Source organism: Bombina bombina, chromosome 3, assembly GCF_027579735.1.
Source record: "Bombina bombina isolate aBomBom1 chromosome 3, aBomBom1.pri, whole genome shotgun sequence".
Lineage (NCBI taxonomy): Eukaryota > Metazoa > Chordata > Amphibia > Anura > Bombinatoridae > Bombina > Bombina bombina.
The window spans coordinates 203,088,114-203,108,536 of NC_069501.1; the positions used below are offsets into that span (position 1 = coordinate 203,088,114).

At 38.8% G+C, this 20,423-nt stretch overlaps 1 protein-coding gene across 2 annotated transcripts in view; it reads right to left on the minus strand.

Moving 5' to 3' along the window:
* Nucleotides 1-20,423, minus strand: part of CTPS2 (CTP synthase 2) — a 721,417-nt gene that overhangs the window by 362,771 nt on the left and 338,223 nt on the right. For both annotated transcript variants that reach the window (XM_053706085.1, XM_053706084.1), the window contains exon 11: nucleotides 11,995-12,089. In XM_053706085.1, the coding sequence (XP_053562060.1) occupies nucleotides 11,995-12,089 (95 nt within the window). The remainder of the gene's footprint in view (nucleotides 1-11,994; nucleotides 12,090-20,423) is intronic.

Consider the following 20,423-nt stretch of genomic DNA (forward strand, 5'->3'; position numbering starts at 1 on the left):
AGGACACCCCACCTCCCTCATCCCCCAGTCATTCTGCCGAGGGAACAAGGAACAGTAGGAGAAATATCAGGGTATAAATGGTGCGAGAAGACAATAAAATTTAGGTCCGCCCATCGGAGATACGGGCAGGAGCCGTGGACTCTCCTCCCCTCGATGGAAATGAAATTATCATCAGGTAAGCATAATTTATGTTCTCCATCTAAAGGGAAGGAGAGTCCACGGCTTCATTCATTACTGTTGGGAACATATACCCAAGCTTTGGAGAACACTGAATGAAACCGGGAGGGGCGGACCTTATTTATCTGAGGGCACCACAGCCTGCAAAACCTTTCTCCCAAAAACGGCTGCCACAGAAGAAAAAACATTAAATTTGTAAAACTTTGTAGAAGTGTGTAAGGAGGACCAGGTATCCGCCTTACAAATTTGCTCCATAGAGGCCTCATTCTTGAAGGCCTAAGAAGAAGCCACAGCTCTGGTTAAATGAGCCGTGATCCTCTAAAGAAGCTTATGTCCCACTGTCTCATAGGCCAAGCGAATCAAGCTCAACAACCAAAAGGACAAAGAATTAGAAAAGGCTCTCTGCCCCTTGCGCTTACCTAAATACACCACAAAAAGAGATGTACACTGTCTGAAATCCTCCGTAGCCTGAAGATAAAACTTCAGAGCACAAATCATATCCAGATTATGAAGTAACCTCTCCTTAGAGGAAGAAGGGTTAGGACACAAAGAAGGAACCACTATTTCCTGATTAATGTTACGATTAGAAACGACCTTGGGAAGAAACCCCAAACCAGTGCGAAACACAGACTTATCTACATGAAAAACCAGATAAGGGGGCTCACATTGCAAAATAGCCAGCTCAGATACTCTGCGTGCCGATGCAATGGCCAACAGAAAGAGATTCTTTCAGGACAGAATTTTAACATCAATGGAATGCATAGGCTTAAACGGAACCCTCTGCAAAACTTTAAGGACCAAATTTAAGCTCCATGGGGGAGCAGACTGTCTAAAGACAGTCTTCGTCCTGGAAAAGACAAAAAGAAGAGGCGCTCTGGTGCAGATAAACCCAACAATATGTGAGATTTTCCACTAGAGGGTAAGCTATATACTCACAAGGATGTTTGCACTTCCAGTGCAATAATTCGCAAGCCGAAGCTTCAGAGCCGTTCGGCTGACTCTTTCTCTCCCAGTCTGCTCCTGGCGATGAACACGCCCCTAAGTGAAGTGAAACACAAGACACCAGTGTCGGACAAACAACAGTGAGCTAGATATATATACTCACAAACGTGTGTGCACCATCAGTGCAATATCAGGCGGACCGAAACTTTATAAAGCCGTTCGGCTGACTTTCAGCAATGGTAACAGCTGCTGAGCAAGTTAGTTAGATCAATATGCAGGGTTGGCTGCCAAACAGGGAACACGCTGCTTGTAACAGAACAATCTACGATCCTTCTCGCACCAATCTCTAGTGTCCAGTCGGTGCAATAATTCCAAGCAAGGTAGAACAATATAAAAACTTTTATTAAAATCTTAAAAATTTCGCTACGCGTTTCTCAGCTGCAAGCCGTTTCATCAGGCTACATAAATTTTGTGAACTACCTTGCTACCTTAAAAAGGCTAGACTGACCAATGAAAATAGTTTACACATTACACACCCACAATAACATGTGCATTAATCAGATTGGTACAACACCTCTCACAAGAGCTAAACGACTAACAGGATTGTACTTCAACCATCAATGATACATCGTTACAAGTGATATTTAAAATACAACCCACAGATTACAATGTTAACAACATTATACAACATTTTACAAATGATACGTAATATACAGATTCATATCCTATATTTGATACGCAAAATGTGCACGATGGACTACGTTTAAGAGATCTCTCTTACTATATGCATGACTGCCCCCTTACAAATGTAATCGGCAAATGAATGATACTAGCACTAAACTATTGCTACATAAGACTAAAGATGTCCTAATAATACTGCAATATTACCGTACCTAACTCATATGTGATTTGAATGTGATAACCTAATACATGAAAATTGTTATATGATAAATGTATGTTAGTGTTCATTTAAAATTGGTAAGTCTTGAAATATTTCTAAACATTTGAAGTTTATATTAGTAGTTTTGAAAATCAAATAGTTTGATATGTAAAAAAAAGGGTATTGAATATAGAGGGTGATATTAATTTTAATAATGGTGGTGCCATACAAAATAGTAATAATAACATTAAAGTAACTATTGTTACTATTGTTATTACTTTAATGTTATTATTACTATTTTGTATGGCACCACCATTATTAAAATTTAACGGTCACACTTATAGGCAACACAATATCACTAAATAGTTGTATTGTTATCATAGCACCACTTTTAACACCACATATTAATTACATTTATATATGCTAATGGAAAATCCCTAGTATAGGGAGATTAGTGTCATTAGCATTATACTATTAGATACACTTATGCACATTAATGAAAATTCCCAATATGGGGGGTCCCGAAGTTGAAGTTTAGGATTGTATTGTAATTTATTCTCAAAATTAATATCACCCTCTATATTCAATACCCATTTTTTTTACATATCAAACTATTTGATTTTCAAAACTACTAATATAAACTTCAAATGTTTAGAAATATTTCAAGACTTACCAATTTTAAATGAACACTAACATACATTTATCATATAACAATTTTCATGTATTAGGTTATCACATTCAAATCACATATGAGTTAGGTACGGTAATATTGCAGTATTATTAGGATATCTTTAGTCTTATGTAGCAATAGTTTAGTGCTAGTATCATTCATTTGCCGATTACATTTGTAAGGGGGCAGTCATGCATATAGTAAGAGAGATCTCTTAAACGTAGACCATCGTGCACATTTTGCGTATCAAATATAGGATATGAATCTGTATATTACGTATCATTTGTAAAATGTTGTATAATGTTGTTAACATTGTAATCTGTGGGTTGTATTTTAAATATCACTTGTAACAATGTATCATTGATGGTTGAAGTACAATCCTGTTAGTCGTTTAGCTCTTGTGAGAGGTGTTGTACCAATCTGATTAATGCACATGTTATTGTGGGTGTGTAATGTGTAAACTATTTTCATTGGTCAGTCTAGCCTTTTTAAGGTAGCAAGGTAGTTCACAAAATTTATGTAGCCTGATGAAACGGCTTGCAGCTGAGAAACGCATAGCGAAATTTTTAAGATTTTAATAAAAGTTTTTATATTGTTCTACCTTGCTTGGAATTATTGCACCGACTGGACACTAGAGATTGGTGCGAGAAGGATCGTAGATTGTTCTATTACAAGCAGCGTGTTCCCTGTTTGGCAGCCAACCCTGCATATTGATCTAATTAACTTGCTCAGCAGCTGTTACCATTGCTGAAAGTCAGCCGAACGGCTTTATAAAGTTTCGGTCCGCCTGATATTGCACTGATGGTGCACACACGTTTGTGAGTATATATATCTAGCTCACTGTTGTTTGTCCGACACTGGTCGGGGTAATCTGCACCAAAGGTGTCTTGTGTTTCACTTCACTTAGGGGCGTGTTCATCGCCAGGAGCAGACCGGGAGAGAAAGAGTCAGCCGAGCGGCTCTGAAGCTTCGGCTTGCAAATTATTGCACTGGAAGTGCAAACATCCTTGTGAGTATATAGCTTACCCTCTAGTGGAAAAGCTCACATATTGTTGGGTTTATCTGCACCAGAGCGCCTCTTCTTTTTGTCTTTTCCAGGACGAAGTCTATCCTCACGCATAATGTGGAGAGAGCCGCTGTTTGTTTTGGGGCCATCTTCTCTGCCTCTTCTGAATTGTGGGACTATTATATTTGTGGTACACTCTATACATATGGATGATTGTGCTTACAACATCAAGGAATTTATTTAAGTATTCATTTATATATATTGCACTTATTTGTTATTGTTGGTTATACACACATTTATAGATATTTATCGGTGGATCATATTTTACAAATCATACTATAATTAGAATTTATTCTTTGGGAATAGCATAGAATAGGCGCACCTCTCGTTTCGAACACACTATCCATTGTGTTGTCTTTTCTGTCTAAAGACAGGCCTGATTCTAGACAGAGCTTGAACAAAAGATTGGATGTCAGGAAGCTCAGCGAGTCTCCTATGCAACAAGACTGACAATGACGAAATCTGTCCCTTTAAGGAACTAGCGGCAAGACCCTTCTCCAAACCGTCTTGGAGAAAGGATAGATTCCTGGATACCTTCATCTTATGCCAAGGATATCCATGCTTCTCACACCAGGACAAGTAAGTCCTCCACACCTTATGGTAGATGTGACGAGTGACTGGCTTCCTTGCCTGAATGAGAGTATCAATCTTACTTTCCGAAAAGCCTCTCTTGGCCAAAACTAGGCGTTCAATCTCCACGCAGTCAGTCTCAGAGAATCAAGATTTTGATGAAAGGGGCCCTGTTCCAGCAAATTCCTGAGACAGGGCAACCTCCACGGCGGAGAGGATGTCATCCCCACCAGATCCGCAAACCACGTCCTCCGCTGCCACGCTAGAGCAATCAGAATGGCCGAAGCTCCTGTTTGATGTGTGCCAATACACGAGGTAGAAGTGGTAATGGTGGAAAAAAGTAAGCTAGGTTGAACCCCCAAGGCACCGCTAAGGTATCTACCAGCTCTGCCTGGGGATCCCTGGACCTCGACCCATATCGGGGTAGCTTGCAATTGACTCTGGACGCCATGAGGTCTATCTCCGGCGTTCCCCACCTGAGACAAATCTCTGCAAACACTTCAGGGTGAAGAGACCATTCCCCCGGATGGAAGGATTGCCTGCTGAGAAAGTCTGCTTCCCAGTTGTCCACACCTGGAATGTGAATCGCTGAGAGCGAGCAGATGTGGGACTCCACCCACTCCAAGGTCTGAGACAACTCCCTCATAGCTAGGGAGCTCCTTGTACCCCCCTGGTGGTTGATGTAAGCCACCGAGGTAATGTTGTCGGTCTGGAATCTGATGAAGCTTAACGACCCCAGAAGAGGCCATGCCTTCAGAGCAGATTGCTCAGAGTTCCAGAATATTTATCGGAAGGAGAGACTCCTCCCGGGACCATTTTCCTTGTGCCATCCTGGCACCCCAAACAGCTCCCCATCCTGCCAGACTAGCGTCCGTGGTCACAATCTCCCAGGACGGTCTCAAGAAGGATGTCCCCATGGACAGTTGCTCCGGACGGATCCACCAAGAGAGGGAGTCCCTGGTCCAATCATCTATGGATATCTGCTGAGATAGATCTGAATGATCGCCGTTCCACTGTCTCAACATGCACAACTGAAGAGGTCTGAGATGGAATCTGGTGAATGGAATGATGTCTATGCTGGAGACCATAAGTCCGATTACCTCCATAAACTGAGCCACCGAGGGGCTTGAGGAGTACTGAAGGGCAAGACAAGAGGACGAAATCTTAATGCGTCGACGGTCTGTGAGAAAATTCGTCATGGAGTCTATTATCGTACCAGGAACTCCACCCTGTTGCTGGGAATCAGGGAACTCTTTCCTGAGTTGATCTTTCAACCGTGAAATTAGAGCAAAAAAAGAAGAGCCCTTGAATGATCCTCTGCGATACTGAGCGACGGTGCCTGGACTAGGATGTCATCCAGATAGGGCGCCACAACAATGCCTCTGGCTCTGGCCACTGCAAGTAGTGCCCCCAGAACCTTCGTGAAGACTATCAGGGCCGTCGCCAGACCACAAACTGGAAGTGTTGGTCCAGAAATGCAAATCTTAGGAACTTGAAGTGGTCCCTGTGGATTGACACATGAAGGTAAGCATCTTTCAAGTCTACGGTTGTCATGAACTGACCCTCTTGAACTAGGGGCGGAATAGATCTGATCGTCTCCATTTTGAACGATGGAGCACTCAGAAACTTGTTCAAACACTTTAGGTCCAGAATCGGGCGGAACGTGCCCTCCTTCTTGGGAACCACAAAAAGATTTGAATAGTACCCTAGACCCCTGCTTGGGGTACTGGTACAACGACACCTAGAGAGGAGAGATCTCTCACACATTCTAGAAAGGCTTCTCTCTTTTCCGGTCTTGAAAACAGGTTTGAAAGGAGGAATCTGCCCCTGGGCGGATGGGATCTGAAACCTATCCTGTAGCCATGGACAACAACGTCCAGAACCTAAGGATCCTGAACGTCCTGAAACCATGCTTCTGAGAAGACAGATAATCTTCCCCCTACTTGGTCCAGAGACCGGTCGGGGCTGTCCCTTCATGCCGATTTTGTCTCGGCGGGCTTCTTGCTCTGCTTAGACTTACTCCAAGAATGACTTGGACTGGTCCGTTTTCACGGTGGGCTGCTGGTGCTGGGCCTTGTCCGCACGAAAAGGACGAAAAGTAGATCCTTTAGGCTTCGCCTTCTTATCCTGCGGTAGGAAAGCTCCCTTGCTTCCCATAACTGTGGATATAATCGAATCCAAACCTGGACCGAACAGAATTTTACCTTGAAAAGGCAGCAACAACAACCTCGATTTAGAGGTCATGTCCGCAGACCAAGACTTTAGCCACAGAGCCCTGTGGGCTAAAACCAAAAAACCTGACACCTTAGTGTTCAGGCGGATAATTTGCATATTGGCATCACATATGAAAGAAATGGCGATTTTCATCGCCTTAATCTTGTCCTGTATCTCTTTGATGAAAGCATCCCCCTCGACCATTTCACACAGGGATTCACACCAATATGTCGCAGCTCTGGCGACCGTGGCTACGGCCGCTGCCGGCTGAAAAACAAACCCTGTATGTTGAAACATTTTCCTTAATATGTTTTCAAACTTTTTATCCATGGGCTCTTTAAACAACGAACTATTCTCCAGGGGAATAGTAGTCCGCTTTGCGAGCATGAAGATAGCACTATCCACCTTAGGGACAGTACCCCACAGTTCCAACTTAGAGTCCAAGACAGGAAACAGTTTATTAAAGGAAGAAGAAGGGGAAAAGGAAGAACCTACTTGCTCCCATTCATTCTTAATACTATTTGCCATCTTAACAGGAACCGGGAAAACCTGAGGCACCACCTTGTCCTAATATACTTTATCAAGCTTAGGAATCGCAGGTTCTTCTGGAAGTTTCGGCTCCGGTACCTCCAGAGTAGCAAGCACTTGTTTCAGCAAAAAGCACAAATTTTCCATCCTAAACCTAAAGTCAGGCTCCTTCGCAGCCAGATGTTTAGATGACACGGACTCCGACCCAGAAGGGGCCTCCTCCAAAGAGTCGGAGTGGGTCTCGTCATCATATAATGCCTCCAAATTATTCTCAGGCGTAGACAACCCCTGGGCCAGGCCGCCATGGTACGCCCTACGCTTGCGCTTAGCAGAACATGATAAGGCATGGATCACTTTCGATACCGCTGTTTGCAGTTGATCCGCAAAATCTGATGGCCAACGAATCACTCCCGCAGGAGTAATGGTTGGACCCTGGGTCACTGCATGTGCAATAGGAGATGGATGCAGGCAACGCACCTCACGGGACGGGGACCCCTCAAAGGTAGACGGCTCAGTAGTACCCCAGAGGCAGTCCTTTTTAATTTTCTGCGATGATAATTTTTTTTTGAAAAATGTTCTGCAGTGTCTCTAAGGAGCCAGTGTTGCTGTGTTTGTTGCCCTTACTCAGTGTGCATGAGGACAGGTTAATGTATAGCCTCGCTGATGTATGCTATACGTTCCTACAGTGTCAGTCTGCCTGGGAACCTGCTCTACTGTACTGCTGGGGTCTATATGCTTAATTTTATTACTGCTGATGTATAATATATGCTTCCTAAAGGATGACACTTAGAAGTATATATATATATATATATATATATATATATACATACACACACATATATATATATATATATACACACGCACATATATATATATATATACATATATGTATATGTGTGTGTGTATATATATATATATATATATATATATATATATATATATATATATATATATATATATATATATATACACATACATACAAACACACACATAACTGTATATTATTTATTTATTACAAATTCAGAGTTGATTCCAGTAAAGAGATCTTTTAAAAAAAAAAAAACAACAACACTGGAAATAATATAATACAAACCCGTTTAAAAAAATAAATAAAAAATATGTTATACATGACAAAAGGCTAAAGCTTTTCCCAAATGAGTTAAAGGAATATTCACAGTATACTGAAAAAGGCTTGGTAAGTGTCCACAACCCCATTTGTCCAATACTGTGCATATCCAATTAACTTATTTGGTAAAGTTTCAGCTTCTGTGATCTCTACACACACACACCATATATACACACACACACACCATATATACACACACACACACACCATACACACACCCACCATACACACACACGCACCATATACACACACACACACACCATATACACATACACACACCGTATACACACACACACCATATACATACACACACACCATATACACATACACACACACACCATATACACACACATACACACACACCATATATACACACAATATATACATACACACACACACACACCATATACACACACAACATACACACACACCATATACACACACACACCATATACACACACCATATACATACACACCATACACACACACACACACCATATACACACACACACACCACATATACACACACACCATATACACACACACAACATATACACACACACTTATTAAAGAACAAAAGAAAATCTGTCTGCTAAGTATTTTGGTTGACTCCTTTACTCCTAGAATACATTTGTTAAGCCCTGACTTACCTTTTCTGCAATGTGCTGTTACCCTGTACCGCACTGGAGTTCAGGAAGTGGGAGGAAATTGAAAAGAGAGGAATGTAGAAAATATTTACATTGAGATAGAATGGAACAGTGACACCTGCAGGTAGAAATTAAAAGTGCAGGCAAAAAAATAATTTTAACTGCCACTGCCGTTCTTTCTGCAGAGACCCTTCAGTTTCTGCGATAAGAACACAGATCGCACAGTGTTATGAATTGGGGAGTAGTACTAGACATCCGTTTGGTCTTAGATGTCGTAACTTTATTAAGGCATGTGGAACATAGTTGAGCAGGCTGTTCTACCAGAACCTCCTCACAATAAAAACAGAAATGAGACCTAGTTAAAGAGTGCGAGCCCTTTAACGTGTCAGAGTCCTCCATAGCTTGCGCTGATATTAAGGACTGGATTAACTTAATAAATAGGCACCTTTATAACCTCCAATGGCCGGGTACTCACCACCTCCTATGACCAGGTCTACAGAAACCGTTTCGTATCCTGCGCCGCTGATCAACAGAGGAAGTAGATAGCCACACCCGGTCACATGGAATGCCCGGCAGGAACAGTCTCTGCCTAACGAGAAAATGCGACAAAAAAAGCTGCACCATACTCCAGTAAGTCTCCTGAAAGTTCCACACATTGCCAGAGCCTCATCTCGCACATAACCCAGCAATGACACAATAAACCATATGTATAACCCCACCCCCCTGTTCAATAATCCCCTTTAAAGGAATATTAACCCTTGATTCTTTTAAAAGATAAAAGGTGTCACACTGTGACCCTGTCTTCCGTGTTTTCATTATATAATAAAAATGAAACGATCTTACCAGAATCTACACCGTAGAACAGGAACACAACCCTTCAAGTGTGATAGGTTAGTAGCTTCGCTCCTGACATGGACTTGAGTGTAAAAAGCAGGCAGCGAAACTCGCCAACGCTGACTGCTTGTGGAGCTGTTAAAATGAGTCGGGATGGGTTCGCAGAAAGACTCTCCCTGCATCTCCTGACTCTAACTTTCACCCAGGCTCTCACTGAGAGGCTGACGGGACTACTTAAAACTCCAGTCCCATTCCAAAGAGTACTACCCTCCATAAGAGACTACTCTGATCTACGGCACTTCTCTGCCGTCCTCCTGTGAAGAAAGGCAAAGAATGACTGGGGGATGAGGGAGGTGGGGGAGGTATTTAAGCCTTTGGCTGGGGTGTCTTTGACTCCTCCTGGTGGCCAGGTTCTTAATTCCCAACAGTAATGAATGAAGCCGTGGACTCTCCTCCCCTTTAGATGCAAACATGATAAAACATGATAGAGATGTGTGACAGTGGAGCCAGTGAGAGAGGAGTGTAGATGGAACATAAAGTGGCCCTGGATTTAGAGAGGGGAGTGAGTGTGGCAACCGTAGAAGGATGCTTGTTTAGATGAACTGCACATGCATAGAGCATAAATTGAGGTAGAGAAACCCCTTGGTTTTTGCTAGAGCAGCAGTAGGTAAGTGCAACAGTAACCGGATCTTGTGTGCCTTAAAATTTTGGATTTTGGAATTTCATATTTACACCTGTACATAGAATTTAATATCATGAATAATTTGTTATCCTCTTTTCTGCTCTAATGTACTGATATATTTATTACATTAATTAATTACAGTAAGTTTGTGCCTATAATTTCAGTGGTTCAAATATAGGGTTAGAGGTACTGTAAACACATTGAGGGGCCCATTTATCAAGCTCCGAATGGAGCTTGAGGGCCCGTGTTTCTGGCGAGTCTAAAGACTGCTGCTCCATAACCCTGTCCACCTGCTCTGAGGAGGCAGACAGACATCGCTACAATTCAATTGTACTCAATCGGGTTGATTGACAGAATCTGCAGGGGGCAGCATTACACCAGCAACTCACAAGAGCTGCTGGTGCAACGCTGAATACGGAGAGCATATTGCTCTCCGCATTCAGCAAGGTCTGGCTGACCCAATCGCATTACAAGCGATTACAAGCAATATTTGCGCTCAACTTAGTAATACAAGCGCACGCAAAAAAAACACACCCCAACTTTAGCCCCCAAAAACTGCTTAGTGCAGTTTTTTTTTGTTTTTTTAAAGGGGATATCACATGCTATTTTGCTATTTTGGGGGGCATTTAAAAAATTAAAAAGAGGCCTGACCTCTGGTTAATTTTTTAAATGATAATGGCTAGCGCAAGCTCGTGGTGGCAATAACCAGCCACTTGTAATGGCTGGTCATTTATCGCGCTCCCGTAACAGGCAAATTTGCCCGTTTGCGGGTGTGCAATAAATTAGCGTTCCACTTGTAATCTAGCCCATAATGTTTTATTACTTTGTAGTAAAACAATTTAGCAAAAACATTCTGACAACTGTAAGGGTACACGGTAGGCTTTAGAAGCCACATATCTGTCCCTAATTGGTTTTTAGCAAAGACCTGTTAGTGTTAATGTTGTAGTCTAAGGTTTCAAACCAAAATGCATCACATTGTATTACCCTTGTGGTTAACCACAATCCTTTGGATTTTTTGATTAATAAAATTGTTATTAGTGGATTACTGGTGTGAGCCTTATTTTTTATTTGCATTTAAATCATTAGGGAGTCGTCATCAATATGAAATCAAATAGCTGCTATGTTTTCACAACAGCAGTGCATATTATGTTTGCATGTATGTAATAAGTATGTAACTAAAGTGGTTTAACCAGTTCAAACAGCCATGCATCTAATGGACTGAAATGCAATACAAAGGAAGCCAAAAGTCTGAATGAAATGTTCAATGTAAATATTTTATGGATTGGAATGTGGTTCATGACTTGTAATTTCCGATTGGGTATAGGCACATGACAGAATTGGAACCGAGTCATGATTTCAAGTTGGCAATAGGTTTTCTGGCATGTTTTTAGACATACATGTGCATGTTTATGTAAATAAATAGGGAAATATTAAAAATACATTCATATGAATCTATCTATATATCATGCACTAAATTTAGCTGAAGATTTTGTCATTAGTTATCAAATAAGAGAAACAATAGTATAGAGAGCAGTAAGATTAATGGTTTAGGCTATTATTATGACACCAATTATTATTCATTTTGTCTACCAAATGCAATGCCTCCACATTATAAGTACTATTCTTAGTATATTTATTATTATTATTAAAAATATTACCAAGGAAAGGTATTTTTCTTTCTCTAGCCCATGTTATTGCCTGAAGTTTACCATCTGTCCCTCGTATTCCAAAACCACCGGGAACTAAAATACCCCTGGAAAATAAACGAGTCATTATCAGTCAGTCTGAGCATTGTGCTAAATGTAATTTATAATTATTATTAAAAATAAAACAGTCAAGCCATATTTTCACAAAATATTTTAACATTGTTTCTGAATGTTCCCACAAATATATATTACTTCTGTTAAAAAGAACCGAATGTCCCTTACAGCTAGGAGAATCGGATATAACTTGTGTTCTTTAGCATTTTCATCAGCAAGTACACTAGAGATACAGAACATTTCCGCCATATTCCTAACCATAAAACGTTAACACTGATTTTAAAACTACAATACAAATAAAGGGACACAAAACCCCAAAACATTAATTCACAATCCAGATAGAACATTCAATTTTGTGTTGAAAAGCATATCTAGGTATGTTTAGTAGCTGGGGCTAGATACTCATTGGTTGCTGCACATATATGCCTATTGTCATTGGCTTAACAATATGCTCAGCTAGTACCCAGTAGTGCACTGCTGCTCCTTCAAAAAAGGATACCAAGAAAATAAAGCAAAATTGATAATACAAGTAAATTAGAAAGTTGTTTACAAATGTATGCTCTTTCTAGATCCTGCCCTAAATTTTTTTTAGCTAATAAATGGAAATCCCCCAAGCGCCTACCAGACCGGAGGCAAAGGGATTACAATCAATAGACAATAATAGTACAATAATAAAACGCTTATTTAATAAACTTGAGCAAATAAATACAGTAAATGTAATTCATGGATCCATGAAGTAGAACAGTGTACAATATAAAACAATGGTAAAGAATAAAAAATAAAAACAGTATGGTGTTAATAAAAACAATGGTATCTAAAACAATGGTAAGATGCAGTTGGAGTCAAATGGGATAAAAAAAAACTATCTATGGATGCACATAAAATCACAGATATCACAGAAAATTGGATGAGGGTGTCCAATTGATGGTATAAGTTCCAATGGTGGTAGGTCGGTGACCCAAATATGTAGATTGTGAAAGAAATCCTATAAAGACAGTGTCCAGAATAATGTTGAAGGAATCCGGTAGGGCAATAAAAAGTGTCAGTGCAAAAGTAAGGGGTTAGTGCAAAAATTAGGAAAAAATAGGATATCCAAATGAAAAATATAAAAAATGTATGAAAAAATATAAAAAGATGCACTTGTGTAAATGACAATTACTCCAAAAAAATGGCTAAATTCAAAAATCTTATGTGAAAAATGTGTGTGAAAAATAGTGAAAATAAAATAAAAATAGTGACCCAGATCCTAATGGATCAGATATTGCTCGCAGACATCCCAAAGTGTTGCTGTGTCCATAAGTGTGTAGATTGGAGAGAGGTTGGGCCCACACGAGAGGACCAAATAGTCAAATACCAATATGTGAACCAGAGTGGCCCAGAAACGATATCCACCTAAAAATGTGAAAAAAATATAGTGCAGATAACTCCAAATAAATGTTACATAAATGGAATAAGGCTTACCAATAATCAGTCGACGCGTTTCGGCCTTATCTTGATAAAGGCCTAGATTAAGCCTGAAACGCGTTGACTGATTATTGGTAAGCCTTATTCCATTTATGTAACATTTATTTGGCGTTATCTGCACTATATTTTTTTTAAATTTTTAGGTGGATATCGTTTCTGGGCCACTCTGGTTCACATATTGGTATTTGACTATTTGGTCCTCTCGTGTGGGCCCAACCTCTCTCCAATCTACACACTTATGGACATGGACACAGCAACACTTTGGGATGTCTGCGAGCAATATCTGATCCATTAGGGGGATAACTACATTATAGTTATTAACCCCTAATCTGCCCCCCCAACGTCGCCGCAACTATATTAAATTTATTAACCCCTAATCTGCAGCAACCAACGTCGCCACCACTATAATAAATGTATTAACCCCTAAACCTATGGCTAACCCTAACACCCCATAACTTAAATATAATTTAAATAAATCTAAATAAATTTACTACAATTAAATAAATTATTCCTATTTAAAACTAAATATTTACCTATAAAATAAACCCTAAGCTAGCTACAATATAACTAATAGTTACATTGTATCTATCTTAGGTTTTATTTTTATTTTACAGGCAACTTTATTTTAACTAGGTACAATAGTTATTAAATAATTATTATTTATATTGTAGCTTTCTTAGGGTTTATTTTATAGGTATTTAGTTTTAAATAGGATTAATTTATTTAATAGTAGTAATTTAATTTCGTTTTATTTAAATTATATTTAAGTTAGGGGGGTTAGGGTTAGATTTAGATTTAGGGGTTAATACATTTAATATAGTAGCAGCGACATTGGGGGCGGCAGATTAGGGGTTACTAAATGTAGGTAGGTGTCTGCAATGTTAGGGACGGCAGATTAGGGGTTAATACATTTTTACTAGTGTTTGCAAGGCAGGAGTGTGGCGGTTTAGGGGTTAATACATTTATTAAAGTGGAGGCGATGTCCGGTCGGCAGATTAGGGGTTAAATAATTTTATTATAGTGTTTGCGATGAGGGGGGCCTCGGTTTAGGGGTTAATAGGTAGTTTATGGGTGTTAGTGTACTTTGTAGCACTTTAGTTAAGAGATATATGTTACGGCATTAGCCCATAAAACTCTTAACTACTGACTTTTATATGCGGTAGGAGTCTGGACAGGAGAGGGTCTACCGCTCACTTTTTCAGGTGATCGTAATACTGGCGTTAGGAAAGTCCCATTAAAAATATAGGATACGCAATTGACATAAGGGGATTTGCGGTAAGCTAAAATCGCGGGGAAAAAAGTGAGCGGTAGACCCTTTCCTGCCTGACTCGTAATACCAGCGGGCGTTAAAAAGCAGCGTTGGGACCCCTCAACGCTGCTTTTTAAGGCTAACGCAAGACTCGTAATCTAGGTGTAAGCATATATATATATATATATAATATATACACACACACACACATATATATATATATATATATACATATACACATATTTAAATATTTATATATATTATATATACTTTTATATTATATAGCTTTGTGTATATAATATAATAAATAAAGCACAACATAAGTGAAATATATTCATCACAGTAGTTATTTCTAAAATAAAGAATTAAAACCCAATAATGTAATAAGTATATATTAAAATCTTGAACAATATCATTCCTTCTAGTTCGGAAAGTTACCTAACAGGTCCTATCTTGCATTTATAATGTTCAATCAGGTATAGTGAGGCATATTAAGTCATCTCTCAAACAATTAGAACAGCTTAAAACAGCTTAAACCACCTCAGCTCCATTCAGTAGTGTACCACACAGGACAAAGTATATACCATTCAGTGTATATAAAATTTAGTGTATATATAATATAATTTTAATTTTATATGTAACCATAATTGCATAATGTATGGTGATACCACACAGTGATTAGTTACACTGCCAGCTCTGTAATGGGAGTGCTACATAACATTGGCCAATATGGATTCTACATATGCTACAATATACCTATAGTGATCTATATTTTTAGGCTGTCTTCTCCTTATAGTAACAAATGTGTAGTGTACTTCATAATGTTATCTAAAGATCTGATTTTACACTGTTCCCCAACATAATAATAATAATACACCCACAAGTGAAACATAGTGGGACATATATATGCTTGCTGCATTAAATACACCTACAGCCATGTATTAAATAAACCTATAGCCACACATAAACCCAAGTTGATTTATATAAGGGTAATTGTTTAATACTTCATGAGCCTAGATTGTAACACTCTGTATATGTAGATGTAACCCTGATATTATGTTGCTGTCCTCTACACGCGCTAATAAGAAACATTTAGCACTGCATAAATTTCTGAGCAGCTCCGCCTCTGCAAACATCACAAGCCGCTTGGGGAATGACACACACGCATTCAGAATATACTAATTAGCCATGCGTTTTCCAACTGTGGCTTGCTCCGTAATTGCGCCCAAATGACTGAAGGTATTGTTTACAGATTGTTAACTGCTCCGAGTTCTACATCTGACAGAACGATTAGGATCTCACTAAGTAAGTGACTATATTGACAACCAAGCTAGCTTTTTACACTTGAATTCCTACACACTTTGATGAATAGTTGTGCTATGTATATGTTACACAATCTATTTGTGACATTATTTAATCCCTATGCCTATTTAGGTATGTTTGGCTAACAGTATATCATAAGTGCTAATGGTTTTATGATAAATGAGGTCCACAAAGGAATAATAAACAATAGCCATCTATTAACAAGGTACAGCAATTATGGTTATATATAAAATTAAAATTATATTATATATACACTAAATGGTATATACTTTGTCCTGTGTGGTACACTACTGAATGGAGCTGAGGTTGTTTTAAGCTAATTGCCATCATTATTAATTGCCATCACTATTTAGAGAGATGACTTATTACGCCTTATTATACCTGATTGAACATTACAAATATAAACACTAATGTAAGATAGGACCTGCTAGGTAACTTTGATTCTGAACTAGAAGGAATGATATTATGCAAGATTTTAATATACACTTATTACACTATTGGGTTTTAATTCTTTATTTTAGAAATAACTGCTGTGATGAATATATTTCACTTATGTTGTGCTTTATTTATTATATTATATAGCTTTGTGTATAATGGTTTCCAGGCAACCACCTGGTTGCCATGGTTACAGTTTTTGGCGCAATTTTTTGGATTGTGAGATGGGAGGGGCTTATTGTGTTAAAAGTCACCATGATTCATTTGCACTGTGTTGGGTTTGAGGAAGGGGTCTGCGAACCCCGAAACGTCACCACCTATTAAATAATTTATCATTTATCTGAAGCCAGTGAGTGCAGTCCTTGATTGTTGATACTTATTGATATATTGACTGGGCACCCTGGTCGTTGACCAAATTGTATTGAGAGTACAGATACACATGGGAGATATATATATATTTATCTATATCTATATATCCATATATACACTGTGCGCCACTTTATTAGGTACAGCCCTGCTGTGTACACAAATTGTTCGGTCCACTACGTTGCACGTCACGTGGCCAGAGTTTTGGTATAAATACAGCAGAACAAACTTCCTACTATCAGTTAAGTGCACAAACCACTGCGAGAATAGGGAAGAGCAGTGATCTAATGGACTTTGAACATTGCATTATAGTAGGTGCAAGACATGCTAGACGAAGTGTATCTGAAATGGTAGTACTTCTGAACTTTTCATGTACCGCAGTTTAAAGGATGTATTGAGAATGGTGCAATGAACAAAAAACATCCAGTTAGCAGCAGTCCTGTGGAAGAAAGACGCTCATTGATGACAAAGGTCAGAGGAGGATGGCTAGACTTGTGCAAGCAAGGCCACAATTTCACAAATCGCACCAGATTTATGCCTTGGTGCGGAGAAAAACATATTGCAATGCACCACAAGGTGCACCTTGTCACGGATGGGCTACAACAGCTGGTGGCCACATTGGGTATTGTTGTTACTAGAGAAGAAAAAGAGAGCATACCTTCTGTGGGTACAACAACACCAGCACTGGACCATTGAAGACTGGAAAAGGTAGCTTGGACTGACAAGTCAAAGTTCCTAGTATGTGATGTTGATGGCGAAAACAGTGTGAATCCATGGACCCATCATGTCTGATGAAAACTGTGCAAGCTGGTGGGCGGTATTATGGTGTTGGGAATCTTTTCCTGGCACACGTTAGGTCCACTGATATCTCTAGATTTACGCCTGAATTCCACAGCGTACGTAAATATCATTGCTGACCAAGTGCATCCATTCATGTTGACAGTTTATCCTAAGGCAGATGGTTACTTTCAGTAGGATAATGCACCGGTGCACAAAACACACATCACTATGGGATGCTTCCCGGAACATGAAAATGACTTTTCTTTGCTGCAATGGTCCGCTCAGTCCCCGGATCTCAATCCTTTTGAACATCTTTGGGATGAGCTGGAAAGGGCTATTCACTGCAGACCGACACCTTCATTAAATCTCCAGGAGTTGTGTGACACACTTGTGTCTGCATGGTACACAATACCTCCACGTTTTCAGCATATTTTTTAATCCATGCCTAGACGAATTCAGGCTTTTTTGAAGGCTAAAGGAGGCTCAACATGCTACTAGCTATGCATCTCATTTGCAGCAGGTCATAACAGCAAAAGGGTGCTCTACTAAGTATTAAAGTGACATAAAACAAGTTGGGATAGTGACAAAATATAATATGTACTTTAATTACTTTACCTGCAAATTTATACTGCAGTCCCTCTTTATTAAACCTTTCTTTTTAGTTTCTGAATTGTAAAGCTCTAACTCCCCCAACAAATTTCCTTCTATGGCTGTATCTATATTCTATTGTTGTTTTGGTAGAATACAAAAGTTCATAGGGATTATCTGCTGGAGCATGCCAAGAAGCTGTGAACTCAGTTGAAATACAATGCCTGTGTCTAAACACTGATAAGAGGGGTGGAGTTGGCTTCTCTAGGCAGCTTAGCTATGTAATTCATTTTTCTTATTTTTGAAAATTATTTTAAAATACTTGCCAGCAATTTTTAAACATTTTTTTTTATGCAAACTATTTTTAATTAATTAGCCCTTTTAGGATATGCGCATATCTCAACCTGTTTTATGGCACTTTAAAGATGCTTGCCTTGAAGGGGTTGAATAATTTTGAGACTGCAGGATTCATTAAAAGTTGCATTTTCAGTTGAATTTAGGGAAAATGCTTGAAGCATTTATTGTGTTGAGCTATATCAAATGCTTTTGTTTGATTTGTTCATTGCAAATAACTGAAAGTCTGTAAAATTTGACAATAAATTTTGATTACAACGGTGTAAGTATATATATATATATATATATATATATCTATATATATATTATATATACAGGTGGCCCTCGATTTGCGCCGGTTCAATTTGCGCCGTTTCAGAATAACAATCCTTTTTTTCAGTCATGTGACTGCTATTGAAAAGCATTGAGAAGCATTGAATTGATTAAAATAGCCAGTAGGTAGAGCTGTCCGCTTGTGTTGCAGCAAAGATATGCAAAGCCAAGTACTCAAACAGGCTGGAATTAATTAGTCTAGCTAGACATGAGCTATCGAGCAGCTTTCATAGGAACAAGATCTTCCTGTCTATAAATCAGTCCAGATTGGAATGCATAGAAAGAACTGTTTGCAGAAAAATGCAAGTAAAGTCTGTGTTGTGTGATTATTTCATAAGGTGTATAATGCTGTTTAGCAAATGATTCTGTTCATTTAACTTAGTTTAATTATATATTCTGTGTTGTGTGATTATTTGATACTGTTTATAATGCTGTTTAGCATTTAAAGTCTTCATTTCAAAGCTTTAAAATAATGTATTAGGTGTTACTTATGACAATTATGAGAGGGGTTTGAAACCTAACTCCCTCACTTCCCATTGACTTACATTTTAACTGGGTTTTAATTTACAAAGGTTTCGATTTACAACCATTCCTTCTGGAACCTAACCCGGTGTAAACTGAGGGCTACCTGTATATATATATATATATATATATATATATATATATATATATATATATATATATATATATATATATATATTAGGATATTGAGTTTTTTGACTAGCGCTGTGTGTATTGCAAATGTGTAGTTTGCTTTTAAAAAGTTCCTCCTGATGTGTTTCAGTAGCAGCTATATCTGGATATTCCACTATCATCAATGGAAAGAGAATGTAGGGGTGTTAAATGAGGGTCCCAGAATTCAGCGCTCATAGAAGGGAGGAAACTTAAACAGGAAACAATTTATGGTGCAGTATGAAAATACAAGTAAATAGTGTAGCACAAAAACTTAGAATAATGCTCACCTGTTTTGACCTCAAACATGTGAGGTATGTTGAGAGTGTTGTGGGGATTTAATCCCTATCTGTGTTAAAGCCGATAACGTCTCTGTGACCTGTTGGAGTATGGTGCTTCTTTCTTTCAATATCCTGGGAGTGAGGTTAACTTCTACTCTGTGGAGTATGGTAAACTTTATCCCTCAAAGGGGTATGGTACAAGAAAAAGCCAAAAGGTAGCAAACACATCCTTAATATGGATGAATTTAATTTTCTTAAATTTGAGACACAGAAAGTAGCAGTTTTCTACCACCTTCCCAAGGTACATAAAGATGACGAAATGCCACCTGGTAGACCAATTATCTCGAGCATAAACAGCTTAAGCCATTTGTCCGAATATATAGATAATTTCTTGCAGCCAGAAGTACCCAAACTAGAGTCTTATCTAAGAGACACTCCCCATCTCTTATCATTAATTAACAACCTTACATGGAAACATGACTTCTATTTTGCCTCTCTAGATG